Source organism: Culex pipiens, chromosome 3 (assembly GCF_016801865.2).
Source record: "Culex pipiens pallens isolate TS chromosome 3, TS_CPP_V2, whole genome shotgun sequence".
Classification (NCBI taxonomy): Eukaryota; Metazoa; Arthropoda; class Insecta; order Diptera; family Culicidae; genus Culex; species Culex pipiens.
In genome coordinates, this window is record NC_068939.1 from 132,656,572 (window position 1) to 132,682,398 (window position 25,827).

General features: G+C 37.6%; 1 protein-coding gene and 1 pseudogene across 1 annotated transcript; one reads left to right on the plus strand and one right to left on the minus strand.

Annotated features, from left to right (window-relative positions):
• Positions 1–21,504: 21,504 nt before the first annotated feature.
• LOC120426112 (26S proteasome regulatory subunit 6A-B-like) lies at positions 21,505–22,381 on the plus strand (annotated as a pseudogene).
• Positions 22,382–22,500: 119 nt separating this feature from the next.
• LOC120426111 (guanine nucleotide-binding protein subunit beta-like protein) lies at positions 22,501–24,277 on the minus strand. The gene has a single exon (XM_039590815.2). The coding sequence runs from the start codon at positions 23,877–23,879 to the stop codon at positions 23,562–23,564; it is 318 nt and encodes a 105-aa protein (XP_039446749.1). The 5' UTR covers positions 23,880–24,277; the 3' UTR covers positions 22,501–23,561.
• Between the last annotated feature and the right edge of the window lie 1,550 nt (positions 24,278–25,827).

Here is a 25,827-nt window from a genome sequence, read left to right on the forward strand (position 1 = left end):
GTGCCCCCCCAACCTTTAACAATTCCTCCGTTTAATCAACGATACTGGACAACGTTGATTATTGTCAAGTGAGTAGGACTTTCGGTTTGCCAAATTTACTGTTTTTCAAATAATTAATAATAATGTAGGCCCTGAAGAAGGTCCCAACCAAGGACCGAAACGTTGGCGACGACAAAATATAAATCGACGCGTTTTAATGCGACTGCAAGCCGAAACAATCTCCCTACGCTCCACACATCAGTCGGAAATCCATAAAGGTTAGGTCGTTAGCTCAGTCCAGGTGTAGGAGTCGTCTCCCTGGGTCCTGTCTCGGTGGAGTCGCTGGTAGGCAGTTGGACTAACAATCCAATGGTCGTCAGTTCGAATCCCGGGGTGGATGGAAGCTAAGGTGTAAAAAGAGGTTTGCAATTGCCTCAACAATCAAGCCTTCGAACACCTAGTTTCGAGTAGGAATCTCGTAATCGAGAACGCCAAGGCAATGCTGTAGAGCGAATAATTTGATTTTTTTTTTTTTGAAGTAAAATCCATTTCCGGGTTTGGTGGAGAATTGCTCATATGGGACATTTATGCGATCAGGTGCAGTATGAGTTTTAAAACAATGGCGTGACACTAAAGTTTGTCTTAACAGTGTTAAGTTTGCATATTTTGCCCTTGTATTTGATTAGTTTACACAAATGCTGTATTGTGATACGAGGGAATAAAAGACACTTTGTAGAAATACTTTACCAGACTTGTATTTCCGACGACTTCTTGGTTGACTCGACTCGTCCGGGGTCCGTAGACGAAAGAGGCCGAAAACTAGCGCAAGCGCCCTAATAAAGTAGTTTTACATTACTTAACGTTGGTATAACTGCTACATCCTGACAGCTTAAGGCATTGACTTACAAGGCACTATCAACGTTACAGCAACGACTTAAATAGGGTTTGATACATATCAACAAACAACATCGGCTCCGACTCAAGCTTCTCAAAAATACTCGCCTCAAGCAACTCTCCCACATTATGTAATCGTCAGCGCAACTCCGATCCGGCTTAGTCCTAGTTCAAACATTTTGCACTGTAGTCTATTTCCACTTGAAATTCCCTCAACCGAATGTCTCGGAAACCACTTCCGTGACCCCGTGCGCTCGACGCCGATAACCTCGCGATGAGTCGACGTATTTTTCCCTTTCACTGGTCTTTCCGGTTCATTTTCCACGACAAAATATCCAATATCGGCGACGCGTCCATCCAACACGGGTGGCCCCCTTTGCAGCGCGTGCTGTCCTTTTGCCCGATCACTGCTTCTGCTGGTTCTTTTTTTTTTTCTTATCCTAGAGTGGCTCGCGGTGTCTTTCGGAGTTTATGTAGTCAAACATTTATTTTTAATAAAGTGTGACAATGATGACGGGGCAAAAGTGAAATCCTGTGCATGAAAGGGAGAAGGTTCAACAAATTGCTCGGAACATGAGTTACGTGAATTGAGTTGGGGGTTTTAAAGATATTTACTGTTTATATGGTGAAGAATACTATTTCAGTTTTCAAAAAAAAATTTTTTTTTAAATATAAAGATTATTCAAAACATTGTTCAAGTCCGCTCAAATACATGTACTTATCGCCTTTAACCCATCCAACATGAGCTGCGATATTGCGTCTGAATAAATTCCCTGGACGCATATAAAAAGTTCAATGTTAGATGTGAAATTCGATACCTGGTTGGTCCATTCTGCTGCTCGCTGGCTGTGATCTTTTCCCTGCCCAACCTGAACTGCTGTTTCTCCTGGCAGCAGTTTCGCATTTTTACAAGTTCTTTGAATAAATAATAATGCCGATTGGAAGCGGGGTTCAAATGGTTTTGCGTGAACTGTGAGCACAGAAAAAAGGGTCCACTCTCGAAGTTTGGAATTGATAAATTGATATTGAGTGAATTTACATTTTCGGTTTGGCTGCCCCAACTCCTTACTGCTGATGGGCCGTCGAGCCCACGCGAGTGTCCTTTTTCTGGAAGGATTGGTTTCCCCCTGACGACCGACCACGGCCGTCTCCTCGGATGGAGGAGCGAGGATTTACGACGTTCGAGGACATCGTAAATAAGGTACTCTCCCCTATCAGGACCGGCCACGGTGGTTGAAGTACACTTTGAGAAAAGTTTTGACTCATTTTTGTTAAAAATGTTTGTAATCTGAAATGGTTGAATTCCTAAAATTTCATGAATTTTTCAACTTTCATCGAATTCTGTATCAAAATTTCTCACAGTGCACGCTGCACACCGCGTTCATCCTAAGAAATTAGAAGGAAACTTGATACTTCAGTCCTGGTCGCAGGTTTTTTTTACCCCTGATCCCACAGGATCATCATCTCAACCTAACCAGAACCAAACGGCCGAAATGTGTCAAAGATATCAGTCCCGGTGAGCCGGCCCAACCCGGGGACCCTCCATAACTCATGTGTCAATACAGAGAGCGAGAGAGAGAGAGTCCATGAACTGCTGGTCTAGATCCTGGTCCGCAGCCTGATGGAAGGTACTCGGTGCGGTGTAAACTTTAAAGGGACCATCGATTCCGGATCGATGCACAAACCAACCCATCGACGGGGTGGTGGCGGCGGCACTTATGTGGATAAGCTATAAATTACATAATTTTCCAGCTTTATCTTGTGCTCGCCAGGCGTGGCCGCGTTCGGTCCAAATCCGTCCTTCTGCGTGGACCGTTGAAGGGGTTTCTTCCGTTTTTTTGAGTCCAGTGACACGTATATTCGGCGTGGCGTTGATGGTATTATTGATTTTTTTGGTTTTGGTGGAATCGAACGGGATCAATGATGTGCATCCAGTGCGCTAGTGGATGATGACGTAAGGGTTTTGGTGCGATTCAATGAATTTTAAAGGATTACGTGGAATTTATTTTTAATTTACTGTCATTGTTCTGTGACACTTTAACCCTCTACCGCCCATGGTTGCTCCAGAGCACCACTAATTTTTTACTTCAATTGGACATTTCTCGAAAACTATTGAATGAAATAAAGTCGTTCTTTCTGCACAGTGTTATTTAGGATGTTTACTACCTCCAACTCAAATGTCATCCAATTTGGTCAAATCTGTAAAAAATGGCAAGGAAAAACGTAAAAAATCTCGAATTTGCTCTGGGCGGGAAGGGGTTAAACAACGCATCCCACTTCAAACGTATCAGCAATCGAAATAAACATTTTCAGATCAAACTAAAATTTAATGTTTTGACCTTACAATTGTGCTCCTGAGATTATTTTTTTTTTCATTTTTAATCTCAATGTTTTCCTTTTAGTTGGGACCATCCATAAATCACGTGGACACTTTTTTGAGAATCTGTTAACCCCCCCCCCCCCCCCCTTCGTGGACAATTGTCCATACAAATATAACTTTTTTTGTAGGGATCGTGGACAATCCCCAAACACATAAGGGGTTTGCTTATAAACATCACGAGTTATCGCGATTTCACGAAAAAAAAGTTTTGTAAGAAAATGTAAATTAAATACCTACACTGGATTTTTTTTTTCAAACATTGATAAACTTAATCTTCTCATACGAATGTAACCTTGCTTTTCTGATATACAGTATGTAAAACAAGTATTTACACCCCTTGGGCACTATGCACATATTGTGATGAAACATCTAAACAATTTAATGTTGACAGAAACCTAGTACTACGTTTTGTTCAGAAACTCATGCCAGATATTTTGCTACAAAAAGCTCATGAAAAGATGATTTCTATAAAAAGTGTTATAACAAATACTATTACGAAAATAAAAAAGGTGCAAAAAAATTTTGTACACCTTTCGAAAAATTAACATAAACAATGTTATTTGTTGACAAATCACCATAAATCCAGTCTCCCAACTCCAAATAGGCATCCTTGACTGATTAAAAAAATAATTTCGATTGAATATGAAGTTTACTAACTACTTAGTATAAAAGTTTATATAACTCTGGAAATTCTATTTAAAACTTATCTAAACTTAATTTTGCAAACTTTTAATTCAACTAAATGTCAATATATTACCAAAGAATTGCTAAATAAACATTTTGGAGTGGGTATAACACCGTTTTGGGGGTATTTGTATCGATAGAATAGATTTTTCGTTGGAATTTCGTACCAACCCGGAATTACGTCGTCGGAAAATCCGCCGGCATCTGAACCGGTCCACAATTCACAAGTCAACCTATATGGCATCAGAAAGGGCATAAAATTTCCGATCTTTTGATACCCATACATCCAGTTTTTCTATAAAACCCACGTTTTTAAATACCTAAGCCAAAACGTTGTTATGGTTTCGTTTGAGCAACCTGCCAAAAATGTATAGAATTTCGTAATTTTTGTTCTCGTGGATCAAACTTACTTTTTGCCAGGGGTGTGTTTGATGGGCTTGAGCTAGGTAGATGCGCATTTGGCTGAGGGCGCCTACAGTGCATACATGATTTTTAGGGCGCTGCCAGTCACTAACTGATATGGGAGGCGCTTATAGTAAAAACGTATTTTTAAACTTAATAATAAAACAAAATCCTACAGTACCTAAACATAAACAAAGCGTAGATTAAATTAAAAATTAAAATAATTGTATGCTAAATTTACCTATTTTAACAAAGTAGTACTTATACTTATTACTTTTTGCATTAATTTTATTTTTTGGTACGATTTCTGCTGATAATTTTTTTTTCTGTGATTTTGAATCAATGTTATTAGAAATTAAAAAATGTCTTGTCGCAAAAAGAACGATACACGCCTGTGAATCCGTTGCCGAAACCGCAAGGTTTAAGTGGCTAGATTATAAGGTGTTACGTAGATTCCGCATTATCAGAAATAAAAGTTACTTTATGTGTTTGATTTGTTTTTATACAAAAATGTGCGCATCTTCCCGCAAATTTGTTTTAGGAAAACATAATAAAAAGAATTTCAAAAATTCTTTAAAGATTAGTAAGGTAATTCGTTTGGCTAAACACTTGCTAAAAAGTTTTAAAGATTTCGAGAACCTATATGTTTGTAAACATTATTTAGTAAACTTCAAATATAAGATCAAAACAGACAAACAGTGACTTTTGCCCTTAACTTACACAAACTTCACTTTATTTATGAAAATTCATAAAATTGACTCTAAACCTAGTCGTAAACCCTTTCTTTGTCCCGTCTTACTCGATAATGAAAATGCCCATCCCCCAATGTGGACAAATAAAAAAAAATTGTCTGCAGCGTGGAAAAACGCAACCCATTGCAATGAAACAATAGAATCTTCTAGTTAATTAAAATTTTTAATGTCGCACCTATCATAAAAAGATAACTCTATCTACACATAATTAAATTTGATCCATTTTGGAATTGATAATAAAAACTGACTCTCGCGTATTCAATCCAGAATTATATATTAACAGGGTATCCACGATAAGTTTCGGAGAACAAATCCAAGATTAAAGTGAGATGTAACTTTTGGTCGCAGTGGTACAAGGCTCTACAAAAAAAAAAAAAAAAAAACTTTTTGAATATTTTTTTTATTGATTTTAAGGTATATTTCTATGAAAAAATCACATGAAATTGATAGAAACACGTACATTCATATTTATCAAATTTGTCATGAACATGCCTTGAATGACTTGAACGGGACCATCCATAAACCACGTGGACACTTTAGGAGGGTATGGTGATTGTCCACGATTCATACAAATTTTTTTTTTGTATGAACAATTGTCCACGAGGGGGGTGGAAGGGTGGGGAAGGTAACAGATTCCCAAAAAAGTGTCCACGTGGTTTATGGATGGTCCCAACTTGATAATAACATATAAAAAAATTCCTTATTCAGTTATCCGAAAAACCCAATTACTTAATAAGGAAAGAAGGCAGAATTCCTAAAATAAAGGAATTTCGTACTTTTTATTTATTTCAAAAAAATCAAAAAATCAAAATCAAATTATTTACTCTACAGCATTGCCTTGGCGTTCTCGATTACGAGATTCCCCAAGTAACCATCCAGCACTAAAAGAAATCATAAATTAGTTGGTAAACGGCATGCACCAGCTAATCAGCTATAAAACAGCTAAGGTGATAGCAAATCAGCTCTAAAACAACTGCTCTAATAAAAGCTGGAATAGAGCTGATTTGAAGCAAACGCTGGCAACACTGTTCTGATTTTTCTTTGAAAAACTGGCACCACTGATAGAATTTTGGGAGCGAGTGCGAGAGTGAGCGAGAAGAAAAACAAAATGATGCACAACTCTCGCTCGCTCGTTCGTAATTTTATCAACACGGCAATAAAAATCAAAACCAGGAAAAGTTGCAGCATTTTCTGCCAATTTCGTAAGTTTTACACAAAATGCACAGTTTTACATAAAACATTAATAAACAAATAACTTTCAGGAAGCAGGAAATCAAGAATTGGAGCTTCAAAGTGGGATCTACGCTGAGGGAATATCATTCATTCTTTGAACATTGGCTGGAAAGGTGTTTTAAAAATTAACAATTTCTAAGCTGATTCATCCGACTTTGGAAGCGGTCATGGCGTGGTCGTGGTGCTCCTGCTGCAGGTTCAAGATAAAGTGTTCTGAACAGCTTGGATAACTGTGCAATACTTGAATACAATTCATGAATAAATGTGTTTGAGCCTGATCAAATTGTTTGATGTTCTTATCTCTCAAAAAAACATAATTACTCATGGCTTCGAGTGACACAAATTTAGACAAAGACTTTGCTATCATGATTACGAGAGTTACTTATGATAAGTAGCAGTAATTGAAACAGTCCAATCACAACGTTTGAACATTCCCCAAACAGGCGTGACGACACGGGCGCAGGAACCATCAGTAAATCACTTCTGGAATCTGGCATCACATCCCCAACAAAGCAAGTTCAATCAAATAAATCGGCTTCTCCGCTCGGTCAGCTGAGTCGGTAACATGGTAAACAAACTAAAATTAGAATTGAGAGAAGAGTGTGAGAGAGCAATATTTTTGCCTCTCTCAACTTTGTTGACATTTTGCAGGGGTGGAACAACAACAGTAGGGGCCAGCTGGAAATCAGAAATATAAAGTCCAAAATGAGCTGCAAATCAGCTGCAAAAGCGCTTTTCATGCAGATGTCAAAACTCTTTAGCATTAGCTCGCAGCTGTAAAAGCGCTTTTAGTGCTGAACAGTGATTTGTTTTAATGCTGTTTGGTTACTTGGGTCCTACTCAAAAGAAGGTGTCCGAAGGCTTGATTGTTGAGGCAATTGCAAACCTCTTTTTACACCTTAGCTTCCATCCGACCCGGGATTCGAACTGACGACCTTTGGATTGTTAGTCCAACTGCCTACCAGCGACTCCACCGAGACAGGACCCAGGGAGACGACTCCTACACCTGGACTGAGCTAACGACCAAACCTTTTTAGGTTAGTCCGGGGCCAACATTTACTTCCCGTCCGACGGAAGGCGTGATCAGACAAATCTCGTCTCGAAAAATTGACTAGCTCTCAATAGAATAATCTGATGCGATTTAGTATTACCTAAAGCGTCCAATTTCCCGGGGTTACAAAATTCCCGGGAAACGGGAAATTTAAAATTTATCCAAAATTGTTCTTATATTGGTTCTGGTTCTGGTTAATATTCTTCAACAAAATTGTATAAAATAGCAACTTAAATGATCAAAATATGTGCGAGGGTCAATTAATGCTTTAACTGCTTGCAAAAACATTTTAAAGAAAATAGGGGAATTATACCCTTTCTCAACCTATTTATATTATCGGCCTATCAGCACTTTGATCATGAATTACAGCTTTCATAAAGTGGTTTTGAATGTTCCAAAGTAATAAAAAGCTCAAAAAAAAGTGAGCAAGCAACTCTTCATTGTTGATTCATCTGAAAATGTTGATTTAATAGCAGAAAACGGCAAAAGTGATGAGAATTGGTCGAACGGCTTAGAGTGATTAAAATGGGTATATTTCCCCTATATTGATATTCTAAATATATAGGCTATTTCTAAATTTATTAGTATTTTTTGTGCAGTGTTATTTTCCAATCACAGTCTTTGGACAGCGAGTAAAATGAATCCATGCTTCAAAACCATAACATTGCTATTGAATATGGCTCTGTGAACAGTTTGTGAGAATATGATAAAGAATAATATTGAGACGACGTGGAAATGAAAATAAAAAATAATGAAGAAAATATGGATTTGTTGGCAAATCTTTTTTCTTGAACAAGTCTTACTTCTTTGAGCTCATGAATAAACAGATAAGCATTGAATTCACCTTTAAAATCAGCTTTTTCACTTGAAATATATTTTTTTATAAAATCGCCTTCTATATAATACGAAGTAGTTTTTTTAATGATTCAGCTTAATAAATGACTTCGTCTTAAAGAATTTTCATAGCAATAAAAGTAGCTTAGTTCATATTAAACCTCTTACGCGCTTGTTAGCTCAAGTTTTTTTTATTAATATTACACTGTTAACACTTTTTAACAAATTTACCAAATTCTTTTTGAATAACCCTCTCTGAGACATCAATTGATTTTTTTTTCAATTTTCATCCAATTTGGCCATGGTAAACAAAATCGTAAAAAAAAAACATAATTTGATCTTGACAGAACAGGATACCTATGTTTCAAATGATATAACAACAATTTTCGTTTAAAAAACTAACCAGAATTATGATAGTAAATTTTCATTTCATAATATCGTAATTTTTGTTGCTCAACGAATAAACAAGATCCCAGTTGTGAAAGCTTCTGGAACGAATATTTTTTTTAAATATTCATATTTTCATATGAAATTTTCAGACGAACTGAATGTGTATAAGAACAATAAATTAAAATGAATAATATTAAATTGAGTTTTTTTCATAACTATTTTTTTTTTGTAAATTAAAAAAAATGTGCCAAAAAGTTAGGAAAATGTATACTTTCGCTTGAGTTTCGGGAATTCCCGGGAAATTTACAACTCTAGTATTATCTAGAAATTGGACGCTCTAGTATTACCTGAAATTATGAAATTATATTATGCGCAATAATCGTTACTTTTAACAGCATTGCTTTATTGAGACAAGAAATTGATATCAAAATTTTATCTAATTTCTTTAACAAAATAAATATGAGCATTCAAAATGTCTCAGTTACCGCTTCCTATTGTGTAACTAAGCGAAATTCACATATCTCAGCTAGTAACGAACAAATACTGATATTTTATTATGAGAACTTGTTCCGAAAATTGTTCTTAGAGATCTAATTGATAAAGTCTAGATTATACAAAGTGGAATCAAATTAGATAATTTAGAAGAATATGTGCAATTTGCATAGATTATGTATATGTATTAGGATGTAACAAAAATTACATTTTGGCGGGCATTCAGAGGTTTGTTCCGGTGGTCATACTGAGCTCCAATCCCAAATATGAGCTTGATTGGATGTAACAGGAGCTGGCGCTTTGCATTTGAATTTTAAATGGGATTTAACCCGTAAACAAGATTTTATTCAAAAATGTAATTTTTATTAGGCACTTCGGCCGCTAAAGCGTTTATTTTCAACATATTTTCATATTTGCCAAAAAGTTAGGAAAATGTATACTTTCGCTTGAGTTTCGGGAATTCCCGGGAAATTTACAACTCTAGTATTATCTAGAAATTGGACGCTCTAGTATTACCTGAAATTATGAAATTATATTATGCGCAATAATCGTTACTTTTAACAGCATTGCTTTATTGAGACAAGAAATTGATATCAAAATTTTATCTAATTTCTTTAACAAAATAAATATGAGCATTCAAAATGTCTCAGTTACCGCTTCCTATTGTGTAACTAAGCGAAATTCACATATCTCAGCTAGTAACGAACAAATACTGATATTTTATTATGAGAACTTGTTCCGAAAATTGTTCTTAGAGATCTAATTGATAAAGTCTAGATTATACAAAGTGGAATCAAATTAGATAATTTAGAAGAATATGTGCAATTTGCATAGATTATGTATATGTATTAGGATGTAACAAAAATTACATTTTGGCGGGCATTCAGAGGTTTGTTCCGGTGGTCATACTGAGCTCCAATCCCAAATATGAGCTTGATTGGATGTAACAGGAGCTGGCGCTTTGCATTTGAATTTTAAATGGGATTTAACCCGTAAACAAGATTTTATTCAAAAATGTAATTTTTATTAGGCACTTCGGCCGCTAAAGCGTTTATTTTCAACATCACTGGCGTGTAGGCCAGATCCTTGCACATCTTTTGGTATAAATAACATTGACATTTGGAGCACCCTGGAGCTCGGTACAGACTTTTAAAGTTTGGCATTTTTTTCAAAAATCAGTCCCAGCAAAATCAAATGGTGTCTCGGACGCCGCGAGATGCGACGTATATCTTTTTCACAATTCAGTTGCCAAAGAGCCTATTGTTTCTATCAATTTTCAGTGACTTTCATAAGAAACATTTGATAAGATCGTTATAAAATTCTATCACTTCGAACAAAGCCTTATCCAGAAGCGAAGATCTCTCTCATCAAAAAATAAAACAGCAATTAAAAATAATATTAATGGTACTGATTTCAGAAAAATTCTTTTTTTCAAAGCTTCGGGGTAAATGTTCCGAAAAACTCTACCCGTCAAAAGTCATCCTCTGTTAGAGGATAAAAAGAGTAAGTCAGCCTACACAAGTCTTCTGTTGGAAACATGTTAACACAGCGATGCATAAGGTTTGCATGCCTTGTGAGGCTGTTGCTGCGAAATGGTATAACAAAACGCATTACGCAAATGAATGACGAATTAGATTTTGCGCACTTCCAAACAAATAAAAAATAAATCAATGCGCTTGTGCTTTTAAAACGAGCTAAAAAATATTAACCAGTTCGGAGTCTGGATTCACCTAAAGGGAAGACTTACTCCTTCAATCTGAGAAAGTCATTTGAAATCATTGGTCCAAATTTGATACATTTTGGTGAGCGAGTCGGCTTCTCTCGCTTTTGGGGAAACATATAGTTGCGTGCGCACAACAACCAAAAATCATTGAGTCAAATAAAAAAAAACTTATGCATCGCAAGAGTGACAAAGCTAAATTTAAATAAAGCAAACACCAAACCATCGCGCAGCGATCGCGCAACGACTTAGCGACTTTGCGACTAACTGCGACAGCACTACACTGGAACACTGAAATGTTTGGTTGACTTTCCAGGAAGAGTGCATATGACTTGAAAAAAAGAAAAGGGCGCTTTAAAATTGAGCCAAGAAATTGGTGAAACTTGGTGCAAACCCTTTTATGGTCAAAAATATCGTTTAACTTGAATATTTTTCCTTCAAAAATTTAATAAATTTAAGCAAACAGCTAAGTAGATGTCATCTACTCAAATCTACCCATAAGCACACCCCTGTTCAATTTTTTTTCAGCCATAAGGGCGCCTCCAGCCAAATTTTCATATTGAGAATTTCAATACAATTTTTTAAGTCGTAGGGGCGCCTCCAGTCAAATTTTCATATTGAGAATTTCAATACATTTTTTTAAGTCGTAGGGGTGCCTCCAGTCAAATTTTCATATTGAGAATTTCAATACATTTTTTAAGTCGTAGGGGCGCCTCCAGTCAAATTTTTTATATTGAGAATTTCAATACAATTTTTTAAGTCGTAGGGGCGCCTCCAGTCAAATTTTCATATTGAGAATTTCAATACAATTTTTTAAGTCGTAGGGGCGCCTCCAGTCAAATTTTTATATTGAGAATTTTAATACAATTTTTTAAATCCTCGGGGCGCCTTCAGACAAACCTCATTTAAAACATATCGCTCCTCGACTTGGCGACTTTGCGACTAACTGCGACAGCACTACACTGGAACACTGAAATGTTTGGTTGACTTTCCAGGAAGAGTGCATATGACTTGAAAAAAAGAAAAGGGCGCTTTAAAATTGAGCCAAGAAATTGGTGAAACTTGGTGCAAACCCTTTTATGGTAAAAAATATCGTTTAACTTGAATATTTTTCCTTCAAAAATTTAATAAATTTAAGCAAACAGCTAAGTAGATGTCATCTACTCAAATCTACCCATAAGCACACCCCTGCTTTTTGCCCAGATATTTAAAAACGTAGGTTTTAAAGAAAACCTAGATGTTTGGGTATCAAAAGATCGGAAATGTTATGCCCTTTCCGATTCCACATAGCTAGACTTGCGAATCGTGGACCGGTTCTGATGCCGGCGGATTTTCCTACGACGTAATTCCGGGTTGGTACGAAATTCCAAAGAAAAATCTATTCTATCGATACAAATACCCCCAAAACGGCGTTATACCCACTCCAAAATGTTTATTTAGCAATTCTATGGTAATATATTGACATTTAGTTGAATTAAAAGTTTGCAAAATTAAGTTTAGATAAGTTTATATAGAATTTCCAGAGTTATGTAAACTTTTATACTAAGTAGTTAGTAAACTTCATATTCAATCGAAATTATTTTTTTAATCAGTCAAGGATGCCTATTTGGAGTTGGGAGACTGGATTTATGGTGATTTGTCAACAAATAACATTATTTATGTTAATTTTTCGAAAGGTGTACAAACTTTTTCTGCACCTTTTTTATTTTCGTAATAGTATTTGTTATATAACTTTTTATAGAAATCATCTTTTCATGAGCTTTTTGTAGCAAAATTTTTGGCATGAGTTTCTGAAAAAAACGTAGTACTAGGTTCCTGTCAAACTTTAAATTGTTTACATGTTTTATCACAAAATGTGCATAGTGCCCAAGGGGTGTAAATACTTTTTTTACATACTGTATTTGAGTTCAAATTTTGTAACCTTTAAATCTCAACTGTTGAGAAGTTTGTTAAAATTCGATGCTCAAAATATTTGTTTTTTCTAGGTTTTGATTTAAGGCCAGTACAATTTTCTAGAAGCTCATTATTGATCCTTAAAAAATCAATTATGTTCGGATGTTTATTTGTGATATTGCTCGTAGAGAATGGAAAAATGCGAATTGAAATAATTTTTAACTTCAACAGATTTGTTTGGATTGTTATAGATGTTAAAAGTGTTTCTCTTTTTATTGATTTGGAAGTTACACTTTGTAAAAGTACAAAAAACACTAAATTTGTCAAGAAAATTACATTAAGTCTGTATAACGAAATGTTTTTCGATTTCTTTTCCTTTGTTCAGGATATCATTTTTACTTCTTTTGTTCTATCATAATGTTTACTGCTCTTGTTTTATGTTTTTCTTCATTCATTTTGAAAAGTTTTTTTTTATTTTCCCTGTGTATTTCAACCTTGCTCTTCAATCTCCAATCATTATCTTTTGACTATTTGCTGATTTTCGTAATTTTTCAGTCACTGTGTCGATGTTTTGAGTTTTTTTTTTAATATTTCTCATATAAAGTTAAAGTATTAGTAAGAAATATTAGTTTTAAATACGGCCAAATATTACCTCAGATTTATTTTCTTTCAGTCAGGCAAAGTCACTTGAAATAAGGCAAATTATAAACCATTTTTTCACATTTGACAATTCTTTTTTCAAATAATAGATTTTTGGCAATTTGACATGTTTTACTGGGAAAAATAGGCGACCCTAAATTAAATGAGCATTTCTGAAAAAAGTTTCGAAAAAATGCGATTTTTTGGACATAAATCCGCCTGGGAGAGACCAAAAACTTCAATTTTGGTCCAATATCGATAGTGCATCTTAATCTATGGTCAAAAACCTATCGTTTGAAAAAAATACACACCTGATTGAAACAGTTTTTGTATTAATTCCTAGCGATTTTAGAAAATTTGATCAAAAAATTGTTTTTTTTTCTGTAAATCGATGAGGGGGTGCGAGAAAGTATTTTATTATTTTTTTCTTGTCTAAGAAAACATTGTTACTAACATCATAATCTATCATTTAAGAAGTGAGCATTCAAAATTCCTCAAAATGACCTCAAAATGGGACAGGCTAATCTATACGCAGGGGAGTGAGGTGTTATTCAGACAACCTAAGGAAATTGACCTATTCCAAGCTGTTGGGAGCTTACACTTTCCTAGGCCTCCAAAACTGCAAAACATTGCCGATTTTAATTAATATTCTAAGATTTTTTTAAAAGGTTTTTAAATTTTATATTTGATCCTAATTTGGTTTTGAGTCGATAAGTATGCGTGAAGGACGGTGGTTTAAAAAGTTTGAGAAGTTCATTTTTCGAGTGAAGTGAGGAATACAAAAATCGTTTTTCTTGCAACTTTCAAGCGAATGCCTCTCTATAATTTATGAATGCGCATATTTTGTAACGTTTTTGTTGACTGGTGTATTGTCTATTATCATGAGAGTATGCATTGCAAAGTTTTTTGTAGTGTTAATAAAAATCATAGATGTTTTACACGTGAAAGATCGTTGAAGGACTTTTTTAGAACAAACAAAAAATACTACTAGGAATGTTCAACTCAGCCCACCTTACACCGTCCCTCAAACAACTAATCAGCCATCACATTCCTTGGTGAGGGCGCTCCAGATCATAAATCTTTTATTAGTTTGCAAATTGCATCTGGTCGTGCACGGCTGAATGTCCTCCCAAATCAGTGAGTGTGAATGTAACGGCGGCATGCTCCATTAGAATCTCGTAAAATAAATAACTCTTGTCCTTTGCGAGAAGAATCGCGTGTGCGTAAACCAGCCACATCAACAACAGAGAAAGAAAAATGCATCCCCCTAACTAGTCTGCGTCCCGCGCAGGATGCACATAAAGGGGTTGATTTTATCATCCCCTAACCCCTTTACGGGGCTGTCTGTTTATTGCACATCTCATTGCTAAATTACCTTTCGGCGGCGGTATAGGGTCATCCAGACTCATATTTTGTTTGCTGTTTTTTTTTCTTTCTTTCAATGCAATTCAGTAACGGAAAGTACACATGATGATGAAAAAAAGTGAAAACTCTCTCCACCCTCGTCATTTGATCCTGAAAGGGACGAAAAATACAAACACAGGAGAAAAAAAAGCTACATTAACGAGGACACGAAGCGAAACAAACATGCGATCAAAATAAAGGCCCGGTTTGTCAACAAACTGGTTTTGGATGGTCTCATCGCCATTCATTGGAGTCTCGGTCGTAGCCTCTCATTGGCTAATGGATTGATGCGTGAAGCACAATGAACGCGGTTGTAGGAGGTTGGGGAGCGTTTTGCAGGCTAACAAACATGGCTGACGGTTGAGGTTTTTTTTTTTTTGGGAAGTGTAATATGAGCAGAGTTATCATCGATCAATTTTGAAAAGATTTTATAACACCACATTTTTTTATCAATGCGATTGAGAGAAAAATAAACTCATTTCGGTATGTTGGTAATCCTCCGTGTTTATGATCAATTTTAGGTAAATTTCTAACCTGACCCTCTCGTTGAATCTCATCAGCAAAACACTCAGCTCAGTTCAATTGCCATTTCAAACAAAAGCCATTAATCATCAAACTGGCCAAAGTTTTCTTTCCCTGTTTTTTCAGACCACACTCTCTTACGCCCAGCACAAAACCATCCCAATTGTCTTGGACCAAGTGGAAAACCACATCGTTTAATTATTACTAATGCTTTTATCCGTCCAACAGACCGACCCGGGCCAAGAAGACACCAGCAGTGGTCACAAAACTGCCGCTAACCCCTGGCCTTCCCGTCCCCTTCTTCTGGACCTAAGGCTGTCCTGGCGGGATTTTTCTTCCAGAGATCCTCGTTGGGTTCAGAATTTATGTGTCTGCTAATGCGGCATAAAGTCCGTCCCAAAGAAGGAATAAAAAGTACGGAGTGAATGTCCCTCCGTATGAAGAAGTTGGCCAAATCGAGGCCATTTGAGTTTTTTATAGGGGTAAGCAAGGTAATTCTGGATTGAATTCTTCCTTCTCAAGATAAAGTTCAAAGAAAGAAGAAGATTTAGACTTAAATGTAAACAAATACTTCAAATGAAATTTTGTCAAAATCACACCTCCCTACCCTAAATACAAGATGTTAGTCTAATGTACACATCGTATCCTCGTTTCTCGGTCTCGCCCGGGATCTTTGACCATTCGACTTGGCCTGGGCAAGAAATATAGGGATACATTTATTTAAATTCATCTTGGTCTTGGCCGAACCACCCTTCAATAAGAAATGTTCTAGCGAAAAACCCATCATCAGCACTGGCCAGCCAGGGAAGGGATTCCGAAGGGAGCGTATTTTTTTATGTCCCGACCGTTCGGGCGTTTGGCATGTGCGCATTTATTTAAAACGAGTGTCAAACTACTCTCCTGGGTGGCATTATCAACCCTATTTACGAAATGATGCCTTTATATGGTGGAATTTTATATCTTTGCCACCGTCGTGCTCGCCTGGATCGGGAGGTCAAGATGGGATGGATGATCTTGGTCGATTTTTCGATGCGGGTTGAAGGTGATGATGAGCTGGTGGAATTTTAGAAAACATTTTGTTTGAGAAAAAATGTTCTAATATGTTGAGATCTGTAATTAAAAGCAAATATTATCATGTTTCTAAAAAAACTTGATGAGAATCGAGGACGGCTTTTAAAAAGAGGATTCAATGATAGCAGTTATATCCTAATTTCATCCATGCATCCAAAGTTAAATTAAAAAAAAAAATGGGGGAATAAGCCAAACATGACTTTTAAAGAAGCACAGCATCCAAAGAAGGTCTTCTTATTCAAAAACTGTCAAACTTAGGGATCCAATCCTACATCAATCTGATTGTAAAAATAGTCAAACTTTGTTGTAAATAATTTTGTATACAATTCTTCAGGGGATGCAACGAAAATCATATCATTCCCGTAGTTTTCAAAATACAAACATATTTGCTGAAAAAATCTTAGTAAAAAAGGCTCTGGTTGATGTGCAGTGTTTAACATAACATTTAAAGTACCATTTTAAAAAGGCTTACGGTAGTTCAAATCGCAAAATTAAGTTTAATATAGATTTTTTAAAAATGGTGAAAATTGACGACATCAATTCTATTTTCTGAGTTTAAATCTGCCCTCAGAATTGAAGCCAAAGTGTATGGATTTTGATTTTTGGCCAATTTTTGGTGTCTTTGTATAACATCCATATATAGACAGCGAGAATGTTTTAAAGAGCTCTAAAAGTGCTCAGAATATTAAGTTTGTTTAAAAGCTTGACCATTTTTGACCAGTTTTTTTTTATTTTAACCCCTAAAACTCCATTTTGTGCTTTTGAAAGTATTTTTTTTCTCGAAAAGTTCAGCTAATTTTTCATAGGAATGACCTTTGGACGATTGGTGTGGCTCGGGCACTGCTTGTAAGTAGGATTTTTTCTTAAATAAAAAAAAAACAACTCAGATGATGCAGCTCATCATTCCAATAGAAAAAAAAAACGTTTTTTGGGTTCGCTATCAAATTGAGCGTCCAATTTTACACAAAAGTCCCTTTGACACCGAATGTCTATATCTTCATGGTTTGAGCTGCAAATCACTGAAAAACATGTCTTAGAAAAAATAAAAAAAGGGGGGCGTACTGCCCCACCGTCACGAGATATCGAAAAATGGACCTCGGATTCGTGATCATATACCAAAATTACCCTTTAAAGCAAAATTTCACGAAAATCAAAGAATGGTCGGAGCAACTTTTTCCTATTTCGTGTGAGCTGGTTAAGAATTACCCCTAGAAAAGAAAAAAATCCCTAAAAAAATGTTGCTGGAAATTTAGATTTTCAAAACCTGTGAACCACCCTGATGTTCAACCAAGCCAAACATTCCACTTGTAGCAACTCTTCTCAATACACAAACGCTCTTAAAATTCACAGTTTTTTCGGAAAATCAATTTTACACTTTATTTTGGGATCTGTGGACCACTCTGCTCTGCTTTGCAAGATAACAGAGTGCATATTTTTCATCAACGTCCTACTCCCACATACACGTAAAATAATTGTTAAATGTTTGATTCTGAGGCAATAAGTATACATACCAAATTCTGAAGTTCGTTTTCTGTTATTTTGCACTGAAAACTACACTACTGTAATTTTCTGTAATTTTTTCGCTGAACTTCAGTTAAAATTTGTCAAAGTATACTGATATTTCAGCAAATTTTCATTTACTCAAAATTTCAGTAGTACAGATTTAAGTAAATTTTGCAGAATTTAGTAATGCGAGTTTGGTATACATAAGATCATGGGCTTATTATAACGATGAATCGTTAATTTTTTGAGTGGTGAGACAAATAACCTGGTAAATCACTAAATTAACCTTTTTTAAACCAAACCCGCCTCTAGGCAGTCTTCGAACTCAAAAATCGCCAGAATTCCATTTTTCAACCTATTTTGGATCTTTAAAATGCATTGGAAAGAAAATTTTAAGGTTGAAGTTGGACTTGTTTAATGTGACTTTGCCAATATTTTTTGAAATGTCATTCTTTCAGGGGTCAACTTGCCGTATTTTTCACTGACATTTTCTTCATTTTATGTAAAAATAAGTATGCAGTAATTTTTGAATACGCATTTTTTTACAATTTAAATGATAATGGTAGAAAATGTGAAAAACGACTGCCTCCGCGGAATTTTTGGCGAATTTTGTTTTACAAGCGAAAAAGAAGTTGGGACTATGTTTTTATTCGCAAAATTTAAAGATTTGATCAAATTGAGTTCTGCAAAGTTCCAGGATCATCAAGACATTCTTACAAATCACTGGAAACAAGAATCGTCCCGATTGGTAGAGTTATGCCCGAGAACCAGTGAGTTGAAGTTACCATTCCAACTTTTTTGGGAGGCTTTGGCATCCGTGTAAGTTCGACATGCGTTGGGCGTTCCAATGTTAATTTTAACTGATTTTTGCAATTATGTTGCAGTTCCTTACATGTTTATGTTTAGTCAAATTGGTTGTTGAATTGAAATTAAAAAAAAAACCCGAATTATGTAAACTCTCCCACGAACACTTCCACGAATGCCCCCTCTCCGAACAATCCAATCGCCTTTCATGGTGCCAATAAACAGCAATAACTCTAGTTGCCAATTCCATACTTTTCCCAACCCCACGTGGCAGCACATACGGGCCACCGCTCGGCCATACGTTTCCATCGATGGACCGTGTCCTTCCGTCCTTGCGCCCAGTGTCGCGCTGGCGACGTTCCGGAAGCTTCAACATCAGCGCAATAAATAAAGCAACGGGGAAAACTGGTCGGGAAATTGGGCACAATATTGTACCTCTAGTAATAACATAAAAAGAAATGCTATTTCGCTTCCCTCCTTTTTCTCTGGCCAGCATCGGAAACACGAAAAACTTCCTTGGTGGCCATTTCCACCGGTCGGTCGGTCTCCGCAAACCCACAGACAAAGTTTTTCTCCCCATAAATCGATTCAGTCCAAACGTGGCGGAACCGAAGACATTGACTTTCCCATTTCCCCTCCCCTTTCTGGTGGTGGTCGGTCCAGAACAAGCCATCAACCCCCGCACAATTCGCAACGGTTACAAAGGTTTGCTGCTGGTCTCCATTTTTCGGTTATTTTTTAAGTTTATTTGTCGATATCCGGTCGATAAATAACACAACTTTTCGGTTTGTTACACACGCATCAACCCCGGAAGTGAACTCCGAAAAAGGGTGGTTACCGAGGCTGGCGGGCTGGCCGGCCAAAAGTGAACCGGAGTGAGCCGACAAAACTTTCTTCATTTTGCTAATTTCCTTTACGACCCTGGCGGAGAAAAGAATAACTTCCGGTCGGGCGGTATGGCTGAGTAGAGGGGTGGTGGATGGAAACTTCATTTTTACAATGAATAATAACTTCTTCGTTTTGCTATTACAACTAATCTTTATTATTTTTTTACTAAAAATATAATTTGTTGGAATTTAATTAAAGACTGAATTACTATTTATTAATAAATAATCAATGCAAAACAAAAAACAAAAAATCAAACAATCCACTTAAACGATCCCCAGGTCTTTTGTGGTCTCTATTGCAAGTTTCTGCTCGAACCTAGGAGTCCGAAGGCATGAATGGGGAGAGCACCCAGACCTATTTTTACTCCAAGGAACCTTCCACTCCAGGGTTCGAACTGATGACCTTTGGATTGCGAGTCCAACCGCCGCCAGCGATTCCACCGGAGCAGGCGGAATCAATGTACAGTTTTGTAATTATAACCTGATAGATTTTTGAGTTCCATTCAACCAAGGCTTAAACACGAGGTGGTCACTCCAAATATATTGCATTTATTTCATAAGTTGATCCGTATGTGCATCCATATTCACGTGCATACACCATTCCTCTATGAATTTTATTTCAGTGTTTTTCACATGACAGGAAAACGCGCGCACTGCTGATTGTTTACAAACAAAAAAAAACCTTACTTAATCCACCCTTAGGTGGTTGGTGCCTTCCTCACATTTAAAAGGTAATGCTATCCAAAATAGGGCGGACCTTTAAGTGTTCTATCAATTTGACTCATTATTCATTCATTCAGATTGGGTAGTCAGATCTTCATATTTCAAGGCACTTATGTGCTTACAACTTATGATAGAGTAGTCAAATCTCCAATTCAATTTGTGTCCGTTGGAAAGCTTTTTAATTACCTATCCAAAGATAGGTCGCATGATATATTTGGACAACGTTTTCATCAAAATATCTGAGATCTGGCCTCCAAAAAGTGTATAAATAACACTTAAGTGCTTATAACTTTTGATAGGGTTGTCAGATCTTCAATGTTTGGAACGCGTTGGAAAGGTCTTTTGATTACCTATCCAACGACAGATCGCATGATGGTTTCGGACAACGTTTTCATCAAAATTTCTGAGATCCGGCTTCGAAAAAGTGCATAAATAACACTTAAGTGCTTATGACTTTTGATAGGGTTGGCAGATCTTTAATGTTTTGAAAGCGTTGGAAAGGCCTTTCGATTACCTACCCAACGACAGGTTGCATGATAGATCTGGACATCGTTTTCATCAAAAAATCTGAGATCTGGCCTCCAAAAAGTGCATGAATAACACTTAAGTGCTTATAACTTTTGATAGGGTTGTCAGATTTTCAATGTTTTGGGCGCGTTGGAAAGGTCATTTGATTATCTGTTTAACGACATGTCGCATAATAGATCCGGACAACGTTTTCATCATGATATCTGAGATCCGGCCTCCAAAAAGTACATAAATAACACTTAAGTGCTAATAACTTTTGATAGGGTTGTCAGATCTTCAATGTCTTGGGCGCGTTGGAAAGGTTTTTTAAATACCTTTCTAAAAATGTATAACCACCCTTTTTACAATCTTCCGGACTTTAGTCAAAATCGTTTTTTTAGCATAACTTTTGAAGTACTTAACTAAACTGCATAATTTTTAATAGCGACTTATGGGACCTGAAGACGGATCGAATGACGCCAAAATGGACAAAATCGGTTAAGCCAATGTTGAGATAATCGAGTGACAATTTTTTGATCAACATCCCACCACACACACAGACATTTGCTCAGAATTTGATTCTGAGTCGATAGGTATACATGAAGGTGGGTCTACGAGGTCTAATTGAGAAGTTCAGTTTTCGAGTGATTTTATAGCCTTTCCTCAGTAAGGTGAGGAAGGCAAAAATCAATCTGTCTCTACACGGAGGATCGGCATTACACGAAATCGAGTTCGATTACATGTATGTATTATATTACATTTCCCGGCCGGGAGATTCGCTGGCGTTCTGTTATCATCTGGCAATTTCCAGAGGCAGCAGCTTCGTCGTAGTAAATCCGATTTTTCCATTGTTTTGTGTTGAATTTAGTGCGTGTTCCGGACTCAGTAAGGCACCAGCAAGCGAGATGGCGGCAACCCTGGAGGACAAGTCGATCGAGCTGCTGTACGTGGACCCGCAGGAGACGGAGGACGACGGGGTGGTGGTGGTGCTGGATTCATAGCGGAATGGCAAGCGCACCGTCATTAAGACATCGACACGGCTGACGTACTTTTTGCCCGTAATTGGATTGGTTGATCCAGAGAAGCTCAAGCCGGGCGATTTGGTGGGCGTGAACAGGACTCGTACCTCATCCTGGAGACACTTCCGGCCCAGTACGACGCGCGCGTCAAGTCGATGGAGGTGGACGAACGGCCCACCGAGCAGTACTCGGACATTGGCAGGCTGGACCGTCGTGCTGTCGATGCCGCGCAAGGACAAGTTCAAGAACCTGGGAATTCATCCGCCGAAGGGAGTGCTGCACGCTGTTGACTCGTACGTGTGTGACGTAAACAAAGTCGACCTTCCTGGGGCTGGCCGGGCCACAGCTGGTGCAGATGTCCACCGGAGACGGTGGCAAGCTCGTCCGGGACGCGTTCGAACTGGCCAAGGAAAAGGCGCCGGCGATTACTTCCTGCACGCGTCTACACTGCAGACGCATCTAGCTGTTGCATATGCATGTTTTAAACTTATTTGACCTTATTTGGTCTCCTCACTCCTTATCTTGGATTTCGACGAGAGACGAACATTGAAGTCGTCTTGGATTTTATTAGTTTTTGTGGTTTAAGCTTTATTTTTTGTATTGTTAAATATTGAACGGCCCGAGCGGTTTAGGCTTTCAGGATTTTTGTGATATTTACTTGTTGAGTCAAAGCAGATCAGTAAACTTCACTTATTTGTGTATTACACTTTTTAAAGATTACATTTTTGCGGTAACACTCTCAACTTTTACGCGCACGATCACATCACTCAACTATTTGTTGCTAATTTCATTAAGACCTTCGTCGAGCCAATTCTCTATGTTGAAGCCAGACTTGTCCTCCAGACCTCTTCGCCGAGCCATGCCAGACCCCGAACTCCTAAGTCCCGGGTGGACTCCTCACTGCGGCTAAGTCCCGACGGCTCTTCACAGCGGCTAAGTCCCGGCGGACTCTTCACAGCGGCTAAGTCCCGGCGGACTCTTCACAGCGGCTAAGTCCCGGCGGACTGCGGCCTCCACCGCTAAGTCCGGCTGGACTGGGGCCTCTGCTACTGGTGGCTGCTGGCGGGTCCGGCTGGTCTGGGGCTTCTTCAGGATCTGGAACTGGACTGGGCTTGAACTGGCTGGAACTGACTGGAACTAACTGGAACTAACTGGAACTAACTGCCCTCCTCAAGAATTTTGGGGTTTTTATAGTCAGTCCCCGAAAACTCTACTAAATTTTGTTCTGCTAAAAGTGGTCCGTTTCGATGAGAAGCATCGATGAACCTCATGAATTAAATTATGCAGACCTCTGCAATTCTTCATGACTTTCCGTATGGTGTAGTGAGTACACCTCAAAATCGGAAGTCATGGGTTCGAACCATTGTCGTGAAACTTTAAATTATGTTATTGGAATATCAAAATTATGTTCCTAAAACATTCTCAAAAATGATGGCCAATAATGAGAAGGTCGAATTCTCCATTGAACAAACATGCCAATGAATTTGGTTAAGCCACACCCTCAATTTCCCCTGTGGAAAAACATCGCACATTCATAATTGAAAGCTTAACCATTTTTTTGATTGCCTAACAATTGGCGAAATTTAATAAAGGGCTTTTCAGGTGAGGATGACTCATGATCCACACCTGTACATAAGCTTAATTATTTGTCGCGCAACGCGAGTCGACGGGTAAAATTATTTATGCTTGCGTAAGCGCGCATGGTCAGAACTGTGGTGAGGTTCGAAAAATGGACAAATTTAATGATTTAAATTTGAGGTCGCTGCAATATGAACAACCTACAAATAAATATGACAACCTTGCCTCCTTAGCATTTTTTCCGGAGCTGCGGTCGACCCGACAGCGGCCAACCCCCACAGCCGGAAGGTCTTGTCCCTGGAATCGGACATGGCGTTGTTGCCGTCTAAAGTCAGACGCTTCTGCGGGATGTCGTAGTTGGCGTCGTCCCGGGTTAGCTTCCACAAGATCTGGGTCATGTCGTTCGAAAAGGACAGGACAATGTCCGTGTACTTGGAGTCGTTCGCGATCTGAGTGAGACAGCCGGAATGGCCAACCAACTGGCCGCAAGGCTGCATCTCGGTCAAGATCTCGGTCATTCTTGATTAAATACTTCACTTGAGCAAGTGTCAAAGTTAAAAGTTTGCGGCGGGATGCGTGGCTTTCTATTCCATGTTTCGAAGGAAAAAAATGTATAGCCTTTAGTCTTGCTTGGGGCGTTCGTTTGCACACAGCACCGAATTTCTCAGCTCCCGGCTCCAGTCCTTGCTAAATTCCGGATTACTTTTTGCTCCATCCGGATCTTTTTCAAAAACGCAGACCGAAACAAATTAAGTGACAGTTCATGCCAATGACGTTTAGAAACGTCACAGCCCACACTGATCAAAAATTTCTTTTAAATTCTCACCCCGCTTCTCGTGCATCACGTGCATCCATATTTACCACGTATTTACCATTATTTACTGGAGTTGCTCCAAATGCCATACGGATCAAGGATGTGCCCAACCCCGTGGGCTTAAACCTTTATTCATTTTCACGGGGATAAATTTTTCATTTGCTACTTTCAGATTTTTCGAGTATTTTCACATTTTTTTTCTACCAACTTAAACTAATAGCTATTAAGCCCCATCAATGGGTGTCATCCTAGGACATATAAGAAATTACTTACTGTCTGTTGCTCGATTGGTATCTTCAGATATGCATTCGAAAAACATCTGAGCATCAGGCTAGATTTTTTCTGTAGTAACTTTTAAAAAGGGTATAACCTTGGGTGTAAACAAACGGTCTATTTAACCTGCTCTAAGGAACGCTTAACTGTTATAGAAAAGACATCTTAAATCAAAAGTACCAATCGAAGCTTGATGAGGCATTGTATAATTATGTGTTTAAAAAAATGAAAAATAATCGAAAAATAGAAAAGTTTCTGGAAAATATGAAAAATAGCAAACCGACAAAAGATAAAAATTGGAAGAATAAGCCATAAACTACAAAATTTTAAATGGAACACGAGTTTTCTATAGAACGAAAGTTACTTTAAATGAATACGGGAATATAAAAAATTCTAGTTAAATGGGGTCGTAGAAGTCTTTTTCTAGAAGGATGACATTGCTTATCGGACATTTTCTTAGTTTGAACAGTTTTTTTTTATTTGTTTAATACAAAAAGTACTTATTTGACCAACTTTAATGACACGAAAGCCACTGAAGTGGTGAAGTATCACTAATTAAACTAGCGTTAATAAACTAATTAATTTTGCACAAGTCCATTTTCCGGAGTATTTTTAACTTGAAAATTAAATGAAAAAAAATTTTACCCGCTCGCTGATTTTATATCTCTACGCTGTTTTCACCGATTTCTTAACTTGCCCTCCCAAATTTCACACCAGTTTTAACTCTTCCATCTGTGTACCAGCCAGAGGAGAAAAAAAACTGTAAAAAACGACACATAAATCAACATCGAAAAGCTATCAAATGCAGTGCGCTCTCTCACAGAGAAGCGCAAAAGTCGCACATCTTGCACAATGGCCTAATAAATAAAAATTTTCCAACCCGGCAATGTGTGTCCCCGTATCGGATTCGGGAACACACCGTTACAAAACCATGACAAGTCATTCTCGTCGAATAGGTCCCGAGATTAACACGGGAAAGGATTTCGCAACAAAATTTAAAAAAACTTCACATATTTAACCCCTGACTGCAAAATAGGGAAGAAAAAACAGTCGTTCGACCCCAAATTGAGTGAAAGGGTTCAATTATTGATTAATGTCAGTATGTGACAAGGGACAATAGAGATCCGGACAGGAGACAAGAAACAGGAGCAAAAATTGACTGGTGTCCCACATGTAACAGCTAAAGGAAGAAAAAAAAGGATATCTTTCACAGGGACATGTCCTGCCGCCACCAGGGGGAAAGGGTCGTTTGGCGAGTCACGGTGCAAAATTTTTAGTTTTGTTTCGTCACGAACGGCCAACGATCGGAACAGTAGGTACCTATTACCGGGCCGAGCGAGAGACAGCAGAAGGGTGTTTTATTTATTTGGACTCCTGCG

What these genes read in the sequence shown, in the direction of transcription:
- LOC120426111 (XM_039590815.2), bottom strand. Translation starts at nt 23,879, where the DNA reads ATGACCGAGATCTTGACCGAGATGCAGCCTTGCGGCCAGTTGGTTGGC.